Source organism: Oryctolagus cuniculus, chromosome 5 (assembly GCF_051225735.1).
Source record: "Oryctolagus cuniculus isolate XC-2025 breed Fujian yellow rabbit chromosome 5, ASM5122573v1, whole genome shotgun sequence".
NCBI lineage: Eukaryota > Metazoa > Chordata > Mammalia > Lagomorpha > Leporidae > Oryctolagus > Oryctolagus cuniculus.
In genome coordinates, this window is record NC_142871.1 from 15,675,358 (window position 1) to 15,692,692 (window position 17,335).

The window sequence follows — 17,335 nt, forward strand, 5'->3', positions numbered from 1 at the left end:
TGTGGCAGCTCATTGACCACCCCTCCCCCCAGCCCCACCACAGTGTGGATGCAAAGGCAATGACAAGGAAAGCTCTGTGCTGTTGTATTTATGTTACTCATAAGCGATTCCAACATGGAACTTAAGTACTCCCGGGTTCAGTGCTACTTGAGCTTTTGTCCCTCCCCAGTTGGTCCCTTAGTTTCCCTGGTCTGGAGATGGATTCCTCCAGCACCCTAATCTGCCCTTCCCAGCATAGTCCATGGGCTAACATCCCTTAAAGGTTGCTCTTCTGTGATCTCTTTCCCCCCCAAATTTATCTGGGAGGCCTCATCCATAGAGAGCATGCTTTATATACCAAAATGGAGGGCATTTTATGAAGACAAAGAGAAAGTAAAAAGCTGTGGTTCCTTTTAGTTCAAGGAAAAAGTATTTCTGCGACAACAAGGCAGCTATATCTTGACTGTAGAGGCTGGCAAGCAGCTTCTGCTCTCGGCTGATAGTGGGGCTGAGGCCGCCTTGCAAGCTGAACTCACTGAGATCCAAGAGAAATGGAAAGCAGCCAGTGTGCGTCTGGAGGAACAGAAGAAAAAACTGGCCTTCTTGTTGAAAGTAAGTTCCATCCAAAAAGCCCTTTTAATAGTTGCCCTACTTCCTTTCATTGCTTTTTTCGGAGTCAAATAATGCAAAGATCATTGTCTAGCAGCCTACAGTATTTTGATCTATTTGTGCTCTGTTTAAGAATTTGTCCTGTCTTACATGGACTGGAAGGGTTTCCCAATTTTCAGCATATTGTCTTTTAGTAAAGTCCCCCACCAAAGTAATTTAAAGTCTACTAAGACATTCCAAGTTATGAGTTCTGATTAATGGCCACTGCTAAGCCTTAGCCATGTGATGACTTTATAAACCCAGACAGAAATTCAAAGAGTGGATTCCACTCCCTAATCTAAAACTCTAAAGTGGTTTTCAAGATTGATATCTCTTATTTTATAGTAGGGAAAAACCAACCCAAAAAGATACTCTCAGTTTATCTTAGCTTATCCATGCAAGTGGCTATGCAATAAAATCTCCAGGAAGTATCTCAAGCCCTTAGTTGGAAACCGATTGCATGCTGAGCACACAGTGAGTCTGGGGGAAATGAGCCTCATCCACGTGTCCTACAATGTGTTTTTCTCCTGCACTCTCTAATTCCATGTATAATACATAATTAAACCAGCAGTTAAAAAGAGCATGAGCTCTAAATTCTGATAAATGCAAGTTAAAACCATTGCAAACCTAGTGATTTGGTTAGGCCACATTACCTAAGCCCCAGTTTCCTCATCTGTAAAGCAGAAATAATCCTACTTCCTTCACCTGGCCATTGTGAGGAGTTAGTGAAAAAATGAGGCTACATCATATGGTGCTGTATCTGGCATGTATTGATTACTAAATAAATGGCAGTAACTATATCATTGTTGATGTGTATTATTGTAAAAGTGAGCACAGCCAAATGCTGAGGTTTTGTATATGTTAATAATCAACACTTTAATGAATATTGAATTTGGTTTATTATTTAAATGAAAGGTAGTACTACTAAATGAAGTTAATGGAATGCATTTGCTTTTTAAAACTTTAAAGTTTATCTTCATTTTAAAGGCAGAGATACAAAGAGAGACAGGCACTGATAGGCATACAGACAGATAAACCTTCCATCTGCTGAGTCACTCTCCAAATGTTCAAAATAGCTGGGGCTTGGCCAGGCCAAAGCCAGGAACCTGGAACTCAATCTGGGTATCCCAGATGGGAGGCATGAGATCAATTATTTGAGCCATCACCTGTTGCCTCCCAAAGTGTATTTTAGCAGGGAGCAATGGAAAACAGTTCCAGGACTTGAACCTAGACACTCTGATATGGGATACAGGCATTCCAAACACTTTTTTTTTTTTTTTTTTTAAGATTGATTGATTTGAAAGTCAGAGTTACACAGAGAGAGGAGAGGCAGAGAGAGAGAGAGGCCTTCCATCTGCTGGTTCACTCCTCAGTTGGCTGCCAAGGCTGGAGCTGTGCTGATCTGAAGCCAGGAGCCAGGAGCTTCTTCCACGTTTCCCATGCGGATGCAGAGGCCCAAAGACTTGGGCCATCTTCCACTGCTTTCCCAGGTCATAGCAGAGACCTGGATTAAAAGTGGCCAGGTCTTGAACCAGCGCCCATATGGGAAGCCGGTGCTTCAGACCAGGGCGTTAATCCACTGTGCCACAGTGCTGGCCCCCAAGCACTGTCTTAACCACTGTTCCAAATTTCCACTGCAGGATTTTTGCTTTATTTAATGCTTAAAGCATAAACACCCATTGAGTTCTACTAAATTTTACTTAATAAAATATTACCCTCTGTGAAGGAAATAATCAAAAATGCCACTGAATAATTGCAAAGAAGTATTATTTGCACAGAGGATAGTTCATCAATAATATAATGTGCCTGATTGTTTTTGCTTTAAAGAAAGAATTTAAATAGTGTAAATCATTTCTTTAGAGAACATGTACATAATATGTTTCTCTTTATTTGTGATTTTTGGAATTATTTCCAAGACTTAATTAGGCGTGATGTCTGAGTCACTGTATTTGCTTGTCTTGTCAATCTATTGTTTGGTGCATAAAGCATCCACTTGATAGGAGTTTTCAGACCATGATATTAGGTTATGTCATTATAACTCATGCAATGAAAAATACTTGGTTATGGCTTTAGAATCTAACTCACCCTTGGGAAGGAAAACCCCTATTCTACTCCTAAAGTTTACTTTGACTCATACACTACACCCTATTTGCCTAAGAAGGAATTCATGAATCTCAATTGCAGTGTTTATACAGCCTCATTTTCATGTATCTTTTCACCATGGCTATTGCACTGGAGTATTTTTAGCCCTTAATTTCATGCCCTAAGGATGAAAAAGGCAGTCATTGTAATTTCATGGCCTGCATGTTCATCTGATTCATGATGGCCTCTTAGGAAGAATAAGAAGCTGACCTATCTATTTCAGTTCAATGAACATACTTTAACTACATATTGATGGATTTCTGATGTATGATTATTATTTAATTGTTCAGTTTAATCAGAAAGAATACCTTTTTGCTTATGTTCACCATGCCTAGCCTTAATTGTGTAGCCAAGAAACTCAAAAACATTTTAATTTAGCCAAGAAGCACAGAAACATTTTAAAATAAAGGAGAGTTGGAACAGATTTGCCCATGAAAGCACAGATTTTTATTTGGGGGGGGGGGGGTTAGTTATTGGGAAGTGGAAATTATTCCTGGAGGAATTTTAAAGAGCATTGAAAATCTTGGTCCAAATTCCCAGTTCAGTTAGTGTGGGGAGCAACCCGGACTGGACTGAGTTACTGGAATTAAGACTTATTCTATGCATCTGCTCTCCCACAATATGGCGCTGGAAGAGGAGAAAACAGCTTCTACGCAGCTGCCTCTTGCCAACTTGAGTGCTGACCTCCAGGAGCTGATCCTGCTCCTGATTGGAGGACAGCAGCATACTCGGCGTGTGGGCAGCCGAGTTGGGATTGGCGGAGGAGGACTATAAAGGAGGAGAGAGACAACATGCACCAGGAACATCTAAGGGGAACATCTGAAGGAACACCTGTGCAGCCCCCGAGAGAGCCAGCCGGCGGTGTGCCGCTCCCCCGCGGAAGTGGGGAATGTGGCAGGGGGAACCGCCCTTCCACGGAGGTGGAAGGGACGGTAGCCAACCCGGGAAGAACCAGCAGCAAATCCGGGGAGGGCCGAGCAGACGAAAGAACGCAGGGTTCAGTGTTGCTCCTCCACGAAGACAGGGAGCGACATAATGGTGCCGTGACTCGGATATGAAGCCTAGGCAGGGTTTAGTGTCGTTCCTCCACGAAGAGGGGGAGCGACAAGTTAGATAGTTTGAGTAGGAAGCACGTTAGTCCACACCTGTACAGAAGACAACTGTGGTAATCTGTGGGCTGGTGTGCTACAAATACAGTGCCGGCAGAGAAGGCAGAAAGACTACACAAGGAAAAGCTACTGATGACGAAGGAGGGATTCTGAAGGGAAAATGTAACATGGTATTGCACCATGTTCATTAGTCAGTGATTCTAGCTGTCATACCATGTGTCTTTCTTTGGAGCTTAATAACTTTTGATTTGGGGAGTGGCCACTGAGGATGACCTGAAACATGGAAGCCACGAATGAACAGTACATTACAATGGGGTAGCATTCCACGAACTAAGGAAGATTTGTTTAGTTAAATGTAATTTGCATTTCCACTGGGATACTAGATAGAAATTAATTTGGTCACAGGTGGTTATAAAGACTCAATCTCTGTTACAGTTCCTCTAATTGTTCTTTATTCTTTAAATTACAAAATAAGTACATGTGTCTTAAAATTGAGGTAATAATTGAGGTTTGTAGAGTAAAAAGTGAAATATCACTTACACTATCATCCAAAGTCTGTCTTCCCTGGAGGAGACCATTATTACCATTTTCCTATGTAACCCTGCAAAACACAACCATCTGGTCTGTGTTTTCTTTTGTTAGTACCTGGAGATCTACCACACACTCTGTGTGCTCTCTACCACTTACCCTGATGTATTTTTGTCCAGAGCACTTATCACTACTAGACATGCTGGATATATATTTCTTAAGTTGTGCATTATCGCTCTTCTTCCACTTCTTGATTTGTATGGGCTTTTATGTGATATGCTTTTAACTCTTTGCTGCATGTATCAACACAGACAAGATAAAACTGATCAAACTGTTTCCACTCTGGTAACAAATTAAATCTGTGGCTTATGTTATTCATATGCAGGGGCTTTGAATGTCTGTGGGTTAATGGAGTTAAAGGGATAATGTAAATTCTCCATGAACTTTTTGAAGCCCCATTGTATAATGAATTGCAGTTAGTGTTGTATTATTTTTATATTTCATCTCACTTCATAACTTTTCACCCTAAAAGGAATTTTATGTCCTTTTTCTATCCCTTATGGTACATTTGAGGGAGCATAGAGATTGCAAACCATTGTAGGTACAGCTAGGAAAAGAGGCAAGGTACTTGGTTGTACTCCCAGGTACTGCACAGGTAACGTTTTCAGTACACAAACTCTCTGGCCATAGTGTTTGGTGCCTTGACACTCATTGCCTGCTTTAGTCTTCCAAAAATTGTATAGAATTCACGTTATTTCCATTTTCTTTTTTAAAAAATATTTATTTATTTGAAAGGCAGAGTTACATAGAGGCAGTGTGAGAGAGAATGAGAATGAGAGTGAATATGAATATGAACATCTTACATTCACTGGTTCACTCCCAAAATGGCCAAAATGGCTGGAGCTGGGCCGATCTGATGCCAGGAGCTTCTTCCAGGTCTCCCACATGGGTGCAGGGGCCCAAGGATTTGGACCACCTTCGGCTGCTTTCCCAGGCACAGCAGCAGGAAGCTGGATCAGAAGTGGAGCAGCCGGGGCTTGCACAGGTGCCTATGGTTTGCCGGCGCTGCAGGTGGCTGCTTTACCTTCTATGTCACAATGCCCTAGTTACATTTTCATGGGAAAACTGACACATAGAGCATGGTCTTCTTAAAGCCTCACAGTTAATAAATAATGGAGTCAATTTTGAACTTAGCTTTTCTGATGACCGAGTACTCTGCCTACTATGGCAATGGGCATGGATGTACTTTAATGATGTTCATCAGTGCAACTTTAATACTTTCCCTGGGAATTAAAGTGTTTCTGGGGCAGGCATTTGCCCACCCAGTTAAGCATTCTTTTATGCAGTACATGGATTCAAGTCCTAGCTCCGCTCCCAATTCCAACTTCTCGCTAATGTACCCCATGTAGGATGACAGCAGCTGATGGCCCAAGTAGTTGGGTATCTGCCATCCACTTGAGACACCTGGTTTGAATTCCTGGCTCATGGCTCCAACCTAGGTCCAACCCTATCATTGTGTGTTTTTGGGGAATGAACCAGCAGAAGGCAGTTCTGTCTGTCTGCCTGCCTCTCTCTCAAATATTTCCATTCTTTTCTGATTTCCTCCTCAAAAATATCCACATAATTTCTTTTTCCTCCTGTTACAGGACTGGGAAAAGTGTGAGAAAGGGATAGCTGATTCTCTGGAGAAACTGCGCACTTTCAAAAAGACGCTTTCCCAGCCTCTGCCGGATCACCACGAGGAGCTCCATGCGGAGCAAATGCGTTGCAAGGTGAGTTCCTGGCGTCGTTGCCCAGTGACCCAACAGTGTCGCTGCTGAGCTAATGCCTTTGAAAGCATAATCCCGTCCAATTCCTACAACTGTCTGCCGGCAGATCCTGGCTATCAATTGGACAGACAGCTCTCTGGTAAAACTGGCTTGGCTGACTTATTGCAGTTGATGAAAGTTCAGACTTGTTTACGGAACACCCCAAGGAAACAAATGAAAATTTAAAACACTACATAAAAGATGTTTAAAAGCTGTGTCAAGAGCAATAAAAGCAATTTTTCTAAAGCATCCACACAGGGCAGTCATTCCAGCAGAAGAGCCCAGTTTGTGGATGGAAGACCAAGAATCAGCATCCCGGAAGAGCTGCAGACAGTGATCCTAGGAGAAACATGCCTTGCCTCCCAGACCCAAGCAGGTCTCAGTAATGCATGGAGACATATAATCCTTAAATTAATCATGGCTCTAATCAGCACCGTATATCTAACTCAAGCAAATCAGTGGCTGATATAAACTTGTCTCTGCATTCTGAGATCATGGAGACTAGCACTGCTTACTGGCTGTAGGATTCATTCCAGGCATACCTGGGTATTCAAGTGGGCACCTGATCATCAGTTCCCTGCTGAGCAATGTGGTAATAGTATCACAAGGGCCCTTAATGCCTTCTTTCAAATTATACATGTTCTCCCGTTATTATCTTTTAATTACCATAATGAAATACTTGACAGCATGAAGAAAAGAGATTTATTTAGCACACAATTTGGGGGATTCAAGGGATTGGCACCTGTATTAGTTCAATTCTGGTGGGAGCCCTATTGGCTGCTGCATATCATAGAGAATGGAATATCAGGAGGGTATAAAGGAGCAAGTGATCACATCTCAATCTAGGAAGCTAGGGAGAGAGCTAGGGTGGTGCTGGCTACATGCTTTTATGACAACTCTGTCCAAAAAACCGCTAAGGAGTCACACAGAGCTGCCTTAATCCCCTTTGAGAGCTTGTACCCAATAAGAACCTCTCACTTGACCCCACTTCTAAAGGGTTCCAGAGTCTCTCAGTACTACTGCCCTGAAGAATAATCCTCTAACATAGTTCCCTCTGGAACTATGGGGAACAAACCACATACAAACCTTTACACGTATCCATTTGCAAACAGTAGTTCTAGGACAATTCTGTTTAAAACTCTACATATAATTATATGGCCAGGACTTTTATCAAATTCTCCACTTCACATTGACTAAGAAGTGATAAGTTTGGGAGACTATAATTGTTAAAGAAGGCTAGAAATCATTAAAAAGATGCGAGTGTAAGAATTTTTCCTTTGATGTTAAAATTCAAGGATATTCTTTGAAACTTGAGAGGGACAGATTTAGGAAAAAGTAGTAAATAAAAATTATTTTATATCATACATAATGAATGAAATATTATCTCGAAGTGTAATTTTAACAAGTATGCAAAGGTTATCAGGTTAAAAATTTTATTTTTAAACCTATTGTAATTTTATAAGAAAATTAGTAAGGAAAACTTCTGGTAAGCAGAAGTGGGCATTTGTTAGGTTCTTTTTACCTTTCGGTGACTATGCTGGTGTTAGCTCACACAAGCTCGTGTCGGCATTCCTTTGATTCCCTTTTGAAGGTCAGAAAACTGAGGCTTCTAGAAATTTAATAACTTCTTATAAGTATCAGGGTTGCCTGGCTATATTTTTACCACATTGATTCACCAAATGGATAAATATGAGGGAACTTCAAAAAGGTATTGGAAAATAAAATTAAAGGTAGAGTTGCTTTGGCACAAACCTTTTTTGAAAAGTTTTTCCATATTGTGCATTTTCTATGAACTCTTTGAAGACTCCTCAGAAACTATGAGTCTGAAACAGTTGGATTCTGGTTGAGTTGCTATTGTTCCCAAACAGCAAATCTGATTCTGGCATTGGGAGCTAAAAATTTGTATTCAGAAGAGAAAGTTCTCCCATTGGTATAACAATTTAGTATGTGTAAGAATATGTTGCATAATGTAATATACTGAACGTTGCATTTTAAATTCACTTGGGTGGTTTGGTCTTTCTGCCAAATACTGTCACCACAGGACCTCAATTTTTTTTATCTCCCCAAATCCAAGGCAAAAACACTCTGCGTGCATTTCAGTCCAGCTCTCTGCTGCACTCTCTTAAAACACCCTTAGCAGCAAAACAAAGTAATTACCTGGAAAATTTAGGCTAAAACCCCGATTGCCTGAATCTCGTGTGAAGTTAGCCTGAGCCAGTATTGCTAATTCCCTTTGCCTTTGGAGACTTGTCTCCTGTATGAGGAGACAAAAAGAGATGGGAAAAAGCCGTGTGAAACACACTGTTCACACACTAAATTAGCTGGACTCCAGAAACAACAGCTGGCAGAGAAGAGTTACACAAACTGCAAAACTGCTCAACTGGCAAAGCATTGCAAAAACTAATGTCTACTCATTCAATACTCATTCAAATATTGTTATGTGTATTTTTTTTTTCCTAAACCATTCCCCAAAGGACAGGAACATCTTTTGTTTGTTTTTTGTTTTTTTTTTTTTTTGTTTTTGGTTTTTTTTTTGTTTGTTTTTTAGTTAACTTGAAGAAGTCTTTGATCCTATAGAAAATGCATTCAGTACGTCTTAAAAAATTTGTTTTTAAAAAGCATTCATTTGAGAGTTAGAGGGACAGAGTAAGAGAGCATCCATCTGCTAATTCACTTCCCAAATGCCTGCAATGGGGCTGAGTCAAAGCCAGAAGCCAGGCTCTCAGTACCTGTCTCCCACATGGGTTTTAGGAGCCCTATAACTGGAGCTATCACTGATGCTTCCCATGGGTTGCGTTAGCAGGAAATGTGACTTGGAAACGCAATCAGTTAGTAAACCCAGGTACTAAAATTGTGAGACAGAGACATGATAACTGCTGTCTTAACCACTAGGCCAAACTCCCTCCCAGTTCATTATTCTTGAGTAGAGACAGCAACAGAACTTAGCTATTTCATTATAAGTATGTACTGCGGAATGTAGTAACTTACAGTGTTTGAAATGAAGGCTACATTTAGCAACCTGTTCATATTACTTTATGAATATGATCAGTATCAGTGAAATGGTAAATAGAGTAGGAAGATTCTGAGAGCAACCTGGTATTTTTCCAGATGAACTTGGTAACTTACCAGATTGTTAGGAAGCAAGTACTGGAGATCCAAGGTAGATGCTGAAGTTCACTGAGATGGACAGGAAGTCAAATCAAGAGGGTATTCAAAAACACTTGCAAAATCATTGACACTTTTATTTTTAATCCAGGAGCTAGAAAATGCAGTTGGAAGCTGGACAGATGACTTGACACAGCTGACCCTGCTAAGGGACACCCTCTCAGCCTATATCAGTGCCGATGACATCTCCATCCTTAACGAACGCATTGAGCTTCTGCAAAGGCAGTGGGAAGAACTGTGCCACCAGGTAAAGCAAGTTCCAGAGATGGGATTAGTTCATAAAGATGGAGAACTGGGAGATGATTCAGAATGTCAAAGGTATGAACCCATCCATCTAGTACAGTATGGATGAGGGACGTTCTCCATAGTTAAAACCAGAATGTTTCTGATTTAGACAATTGTATCATAACATTATATTTTAGATATGTGTAAACTGAAATATCTTTCTTTCCCTTTCTTGGCTGGGGTATTATTAAGAGAAAACATAATGTTGTGGTTTGGTTCACAAGTGCACTTTTTGTTAGATATTGGTGGTCTCCTCCATTCTCTGTGTGGAAAAAAAAAACCCACATTGTTTTATTTACAATTTCAGCAACACCGTGGAGCTAGTTCAGAAACAAGATTTATCATTACTTGTGACTTACTGGAGTTCTTTTCTAGTAACTCATAGGTGTATGGTACTTTTACCTTACTTGTTGATTACTTTCTATTTGCACAATACCTTAAAATCAGGTAAATTTTTGAGTTTGAAATCAAAAGGAAATATTGGGGGAAAGACAGTGAGAAGAAGACATCATGGACAAAATTGAACAGCAAACTAAAGGCTTCCAAGTACAGAGCAGGTGGCTGTCTAAGGTCTTGTGGTCACACTCTTCATGATGCAGGGGTCATGTCTGTCTTGTTCCTTTTTTATTTTTATTTTTTAATTTTTTATTTTTTAAGATTTTTTCTTTATTTGAGAGGTAGAGTTACAGACAGTGAGAGGGAGAGACAGCTCCTTCTGTTGGTTCACTCCCCAAATGGCCACCACAGCCGGAGCTGCGCCAATCCAAAGCCAGGAGCCAGGTGCTTCTTCCTGGTCTCCCACGCAGGTGCAGGGGCCCAAGCCATCCTCCACTGCCCTCTCGGGCCACAGCAGAGAGCTGGACTGGAAGAGTGGCAGCCAGGACTAGAAGCGGCGCCCATATGGGATGCTGACACTGCAGGCGGAGGATTAACCTATTGCGTCACGGCGCCAGCTCCTGTCTTGTTCCTTTAATACTTGTTCCTACCATCAGGTTTACAATTGAGTTTAGGCTAGAAATTCTACGCAGTTAGGAAGAAAGCAAAGTATAAACAGGTAACAACAATGTATACAAATGTATGAAGGTGTTGGAAAGCTTTGAGCAGTGTGGATTGCAGGGAATACAGGAGATGTTCCTTGTAATGGATGGATCTCAAACTGAGCTCTGAACTGAGAGTAAAGGAGACAGACCAGTGTGGAGGGAATGGACAGATGTGTTGATGAGGTTGCAGCTCAAGTAAACGTCCACCTAGGTCCTAGCTGGGGACAAGCAGGTGTTGGAAAGCTGAGCCAGAGGCTGTTGCAGAGGGGCTCCTTAGTGTTCACCCCAGACTCATGCTTTGTATGCCATGCCAACCTTTCTGCCCTGGAATCTCTCTTCATGGCCCTTCTCCCTACTGTTTCTGACATTAAAGATGCTTATTCTTGCTCTTTGGGAACCATTAAACAGTGTAAGAGGCTCAAGGCCTTTGCCTTTATTTGACATCAACAACAAATGAATTCTTTGGGAAATTTCTCTCTGTATATTTAAATTAAAACTTCAGATATTTCTTAGACCATGGACCAGAGGAAGACCTGGAGCACATGTGGTAGGTAGGAAGTTTCTTCTGAAAATATACTTTTAAACAGCAGATGTGCAAGAGATGACTTTCAAAAAGTCTAGTGACTTGGGTTCAAAATGGACATACCTACTTGTCAGAGTTCAGTATTCTCAACGAAAACTGAGACACATGGAGTTATTCGTGGAATGTAGTAACACTATTCACAATACTTATTTTTTTTCCTGAATTCTTTAATCTGAAAGTAGTACATTATCAACAGTAAATTTTTCTATACTTTTATGATATAAAGACCTTATGATATGCCTTATAAATATATTTGGTGGGTACAAATTATAAGAAATTGTCATAGCTTTATCCATTTACTTTTGTGAGCCTACCCATCTGTTTTTCTTCATTTTAATTTTTTAAAAATTTGTTTGTTTGAGAGGTAGATTGATGGAGAAGAGGGACAGACACAGAGAGGGAAAGAGATCTTCCATCTGCTGGCTCACTCTCCAAATGGCCACAACGACCAGGGCTGGACCAGGCTAAAACCAGGAACCTGGAATTCCATCCTGGTCTCCCATGTGGGTGGCAAATGGATGGAGGTCTGGACTCCTGGTTTCAGCCTGGCCCAGCACTGATTGTTGCACACATTTGTGGAGTGAACCAGCAGATAGAAAATTTATCTCTGCCCCCTCTGACTAACAAGTAGATGAAAAAAAAATTTAAAATTGAAAGCATTTAGAAAATAAACATTTTAAAAATAGCAAATCTTACTATTGTTAAATTATATATCCACATATTGTAAAACTATTCATGAAATGTACATATACGAAGGCAACAGTCTGTTTCAAAATGCATTTGGGAAGTGACTCTTGATCATCTGATGTGCTGTGAGGAGATTAGTACTTTGCACTTGTGGGTAGATTAAGAAGTAAAAAAGAAGCAGCCAATTGAGTCTAAAGTGTTTCTGGAAACTACCTATATTGGAGTGTCTTAAGAGATGAACCCAAAGCATACTTATCCCATATTACTTCAATTAAATACAGTTATTTAAACTACTGAGAGTTTAGTCGTAAGTTTAATCAAGTTTACCAGGATATAACTGTAAGAAAGGAAGTAGACTAGCTGTTAGTTTTTGAGTAAGTTATTTCCGGTGAACTTCTGTCAAGTATGAAACCACAAAAGGAAATGAGCTTATGCCTCTGTCTCGTTGTAGAATTCAAAAGCTCTAGTTAAACATGGCACTGTCTGTGTAAAAGAGCAAGCAGTCTGTTCCTATTCCAAATGAAGCAGTTGGTGAGAAGTTAGAGGTAACTGGGACTACAGGTGAGAATTAAGAAGACAGGCCGTAAGTAAACCTTGCCAGGGAGGGTGAATGTATGATAGGATCTGATTTTCCAACACAATCCCCAGGTGATCAGCGCTGCCTGTGGACAGCCGTGAATTTTACTCGTTTTTATTCTTGTGTTTGGTTGTAGATTTGTTTGTAATTCTGGCAGAAATATAAACATGTTATATATATAAATATATATATATAAATATGCTATAATTGCATGTTGAATTTTTTTAGATGTTGTGGTAAAAATATTTAAAGTAAAAAAGGATGTATTTCCTGTTCAGCTGTCACTCTAGAGGAAATACAGTGTATTTGTGCCCTTCATAAACCATAACGTGTGCTGAGTTGATAAATCATTTGAGGATTTTTGACTGCATCGAAAGAAAAGGACAGTAATGCCCACTTACCATGCAGCTTAAGCATGAGATTTAGAAACTAAAGCAAGATGCTGCCTGCTTTTGAACTGACATCTTTTTGAAAAGATTTTAGCCCTGGTTGTGGCCCTCCTGATTCTTATTTCAGCTGTATCTCCACAGCAAGCAAATGTACACAGCACTTTCACGGTGCAGGATAAACAGCAGAGACAAATATCCAAGCTTCTTAGTGTAGATGTTGAATACAGGATTGTCAAGGAGGAAACAAACTTAGACGATGCCCTGTAGTCACATGTTGTAGCAGTAAGAGTAGTGGTGGAGTGTCATAACGGCCAGCTTGACTCTCATGTGCTACAAATAATAAATATTTGTTAATGAATTTTAAAACACATGTAAGATTAACTTACAAATGAAGAGAATGGGCTTAGAGATGATAAATAACCTTGCCCTGGTCACACCACTAGGAAGTGATAAGACCATTTTTGAATCTCAGTTGCTTCTATATGTTTGATCATAAGATTATTTTGCAGCCCTGCTGGTCTTGTCTTAAGCTAACGATAGACAGATGCCTAAGATTTGTTCAACCTTCACCCTCCTTGTTCTGGAACAGCGATAATAATACCCACCTCTCAAAGTAATATTTTTCTATTATGTAGTCACCCTCCCTGCAGATATTGGTGAAAGAAGCCCTAGAATGCATTCTTGGCTCATGATCAAATTTAGGGGACGCTACTCAGAGTGGAAGTACTCAGGGGAAAGCTATGCACCTGTTCATCTTAAATATGAATGATTACAGTTTCTAACTTTTTCTTAGAAAGCATCTAGCAATTATGAAAATGTAATTTCAGCTTATATCAGTTGATCAAGAAATTCAGTTACCAACCAGAATCCTGCTGGTAACAGTCTATGAATGAAAATGAGAAAAGTCATATCTATAAGACAATCCAAATCTTAGAAGAGTTGAAACAGAAGCTCAGAACTCATTCTGTTCTCAATGTTAGAAACAAAAGGAGTGTTTGAAGCATAGTGAAGGATTATGCTCTTCAGCACTGTCCTGGACATGTTTCTAGTTGAGTTAAACTAAACATTACCAAAATGTATTAGGATTTCAATGGGAAGAAGGCTTTTTTCTTTACAATTGACATAGTTATTTTTATTTTTCATTTAGCACTCGTATTACTCAATTGACCTATAATCCTCAATATTTCTTTTTTTTTTAGATTAGCTCTGTTGTTTATTTGCTAAATTTCTTTTTTTAACGTTTATTTAATGAATATAAATTTACAAAGCACAGCTTATGGATTACAATGGCTCCCCCCCCATAACTTCCCTCCCATACGCAACCCTCCCCTTTCCCGCTCCCTCTCCCCTTCCATTCACATCAAGATTCATGTTCAATTCTCTTTATATACAGAAGATCAGTTTAGCATATATTAAGTAAAGATTTCAACAGTTTGCTCCCACACAGAAACACAAAGTGAAAAATACTGTTTGAGTACTAGTTATAGCATTAAATCACAATGTACAGCACATTAAGGACAGAGATCCTACATGAGGAGTAAGTGCACAGTGACTCCTGTTGTTGACTTAACAAATTGACACTCTTGTTTCTGGCATCAGTAATCACCCTAGGCTCTTGTCATGAGTTGCCAAGGCTATGGAAGCCTTTTGAGTTCACCAACTCTGATCTTTAGACAAGGTCATAGTTAAAGTGGAAGTTCTCTCCTCCCTTCAGAGAAAGGTACCTCCTCCTTTGAAGACCTGTTCTTTTCACTGGGATCTCACTCAGAGATCTTTAATTTAGGTTGTTTTTTGTGGTGTTTTGTGTGTGGTTTTTTTTTTTTGCTTTTTGTTTTTTGTTTTTTGTTTTTTGTTTTTTGCCAGAGTGTTTTGGCTTTCCATGCCTGAAATACTCTCATGGGCTCTTCAGCCGGATCCGCATGCCTTAAGGGCTGATTCTGAAGCCAGGTGCTGTTTAGGACATCTGCCATTCTGAGTCTGCTTGTGTATCCTGCTTCCCATGTTGGATCGTTCTCTCCCTTTTTGATTCTACCAGCTAGTATTTGCAGACACTAGTCTTGTTCATGTGATCCCTTTGGCTCTTAGTCCTATCATTATGATCAATTGTGAGCAGAAATTGATCACTGGGACTAGTGAGATGGCATTGGTACATGCCACCATGATGGGATTGAATTGGAATCCCCTGGTATGTTTCTAACTCTACTGTTTGGGGCAAGTCAGCTTGAGCATGTCCCGAATTGCACATCTCTTCCTTCTCTTATTCCCTCTCTTATATTTAACAGCAATCACTTTTCAGTTAAGTTTCAACACTTAAGAAAAACTGTGTATTGATAATAATCCTCAATATTTCTAAAAAGACCTCAGCTGTTTTGGACATCATTGAATCCCAATATCCAGTGTATTCATTTTCTCTGCTTAAAAATGTTCCTCTGCAATCCTATGGATGATGTTAGATATTCCACAAATGATTCCTTTGCATCAAACACTCTTTTATTAATTTTCTGACTACTTTAAAAATTTAAGGTAAAAGGCCGGCGCCGCGGCTCAATAGGCTAATCCTCCACCTTGTGGCGCTGGCACAACGGGTTCTAGTCCCAGTCTGGGTGCCGGATTCTGTCCCGGTTGCCCCTCTTCCAGGCCAGCTCTCTGCTGTGGCCCGGGAAGGCAGTGGAGGATGGCCCAAGTCCTTGGGCCCTGCACCCGCATGGGAGACCAGGAGAAGCACCTGGCTCCTGCCATCGGATTAGCGCGGTGCGCCGGCCTCAGCGCGCCAGCTGTGGCGGCCATTGGAGGGTGAACCAACAGCAAAAGGAAGACCTTTCTCTCTGTCTCTCTCTCTCACTATCCACTCTGCCTGTCAAAAAAAAAATTTTAAGGTAAAGGTTGTCTCTAAAACTTCTTTTTTATCTTTTAAAAAAGATTTGTTTGTTTGAAAGGCTGAGTTAGAGACAAATCTTCCATCTACTGGTTCACACCCCAAATGGTCACAATAATCAGGGCTGGGTCAGGCTGAAGCCAGGAGCTTCTTTTAGGGTGCAGGAGCCCAAGGACTGGAACCATCCTCAACTGCTTTCCCAGGTGCATCAGCAGGGAGCTGGATCAGAAGTGGAGCATCTTGTTCTTGAACAGACACCTATACAGGATGCTGACCCTGCGGGCCATAGCTTTAACCTGCTGCACCACAGCACTGGCCTCTCAATTTATCTTTTGATCCCATGTTCCACAAAAATTTTTTCCCCAAGATTTATTTATCTGATAGCCAGAGTTAGAGAGAAGGAGAGACAGAACAAAATTGTATCTGCTCGTTTACTTTCCCAAATGGTAGCAACAGCTGGGGCCAGGCCAGGCCAGGCCGAAGCCAAGCACCTGGAGCTTCTTCCGGGTTTCCCACATGGGTGGCAGGGGCCTCGTCTTCTGCTGCTTTTCCCAGGCACATTAGCAGGGAGCTGGTTCAAAAGAGAAGCAGCTGGAACTGAAGACAGGGCTGCAGGTGCGGCTTAACTCGCTGTACCACAGCACAGGCCCCTCTAAAATTTCTTGACCTGCACTTTCTTAGCTATTTTCATTCATTTTAGTATCCAGCCTTTGGCTGAACTGTAGTATTCAAGCAACAACAATTAAGTGGTAAGTTATACTATACTAATGACACCATAAGTATTGAGGAAATACTTAATGGATTCATGTGTGTTGCATAAAGCAGAGAAATGTTTATTTTAAAAAGTTGTAGTTAATGCACAGAAAATGAATTTCTAATGTTGGCATTTCATTTCTAGTGTTGGCTTACTCTCCAGGTAATTCACTCTACCTAATGCTGGCCCTAAGCTCATGGGCAATTCTGTTTTCTTTGATGTAGAATCACAGACATTTGGAGTCCTCTGAGACTTTAAATCTTATCTGTCTAATCACTAACACAGTCCACCATGATACCATACAAATATTTTCATTTTCATCCTTAAAAGGAAATTAAAGTACATAATAAAGTAAATGGATTGATAAAGAAATATATGTATTAAAAGCAAAATGTTAGCAATTTTAGACTCAAGGAGTATATCATAAATCTTTACCACATAATTCTTTCAGCATATCTGTTTCTAAACTTTTCCACAAGAAATTCTGAGTGGAAAGAGAAAATCAGTAGACAAATGTTTAATACAGAGGAATCAATGGTGGAATTGCTAGCATTGTCAATAGGACTGTACAGAAAAACATTTTAAGCCTTACCACTGAAATCATATTATGTTTTTGCTATTCAACTAGAAACAGTCAATAGTAGTTCAAACAATACAGTTCAAAACAGAGTATTACAAATTAAGAGGACTTTAGAATTGTGGAGTAGTTTTACACCTAAAAGTAAGAAAACAGTCCCATTGTACCAATAGTATATAAGGAACTTGT

General features: G+C 40.3%; 1 protein-coding gene across 13 annotated transcripts in view; it reads left to right on the forward strand.

Moving 5' to 3' along the window:
* Positions 1 to 17,335, forward strand: part of SYNE1 (spectrin repeat containing nuclear envelope protein 1) — a 551,459-nt gene that overhangs the window by 470,774 nt on the left and 63,350 nt on the right. For 12 of the 13 annotated variants that reach the window (XM_089332568.1, XM_070073379.2, XM_070073388.2 and 9 more), the window contains 3 exons: positions 397 to 591; positions 6,053 to 6,178; positions 9,471 to 9,626. In XM_089332568.1, the coding sequence (XP_089188694.1) occupies positions 397 to 591; positions 6,053 to 6,178; positions 9,471 to 9,626 (477 nt within the window). Of the gene's footprint in view, positions 1 to 396; positions 592 to 6,052; positions 6,179 to 9,470; positions 9,627 to 12,408; positions 12,536 to 17,335 lie in introns of those variants that run through there. The other variant, XM_089332573.1, reaches the window with a different exon arrangement.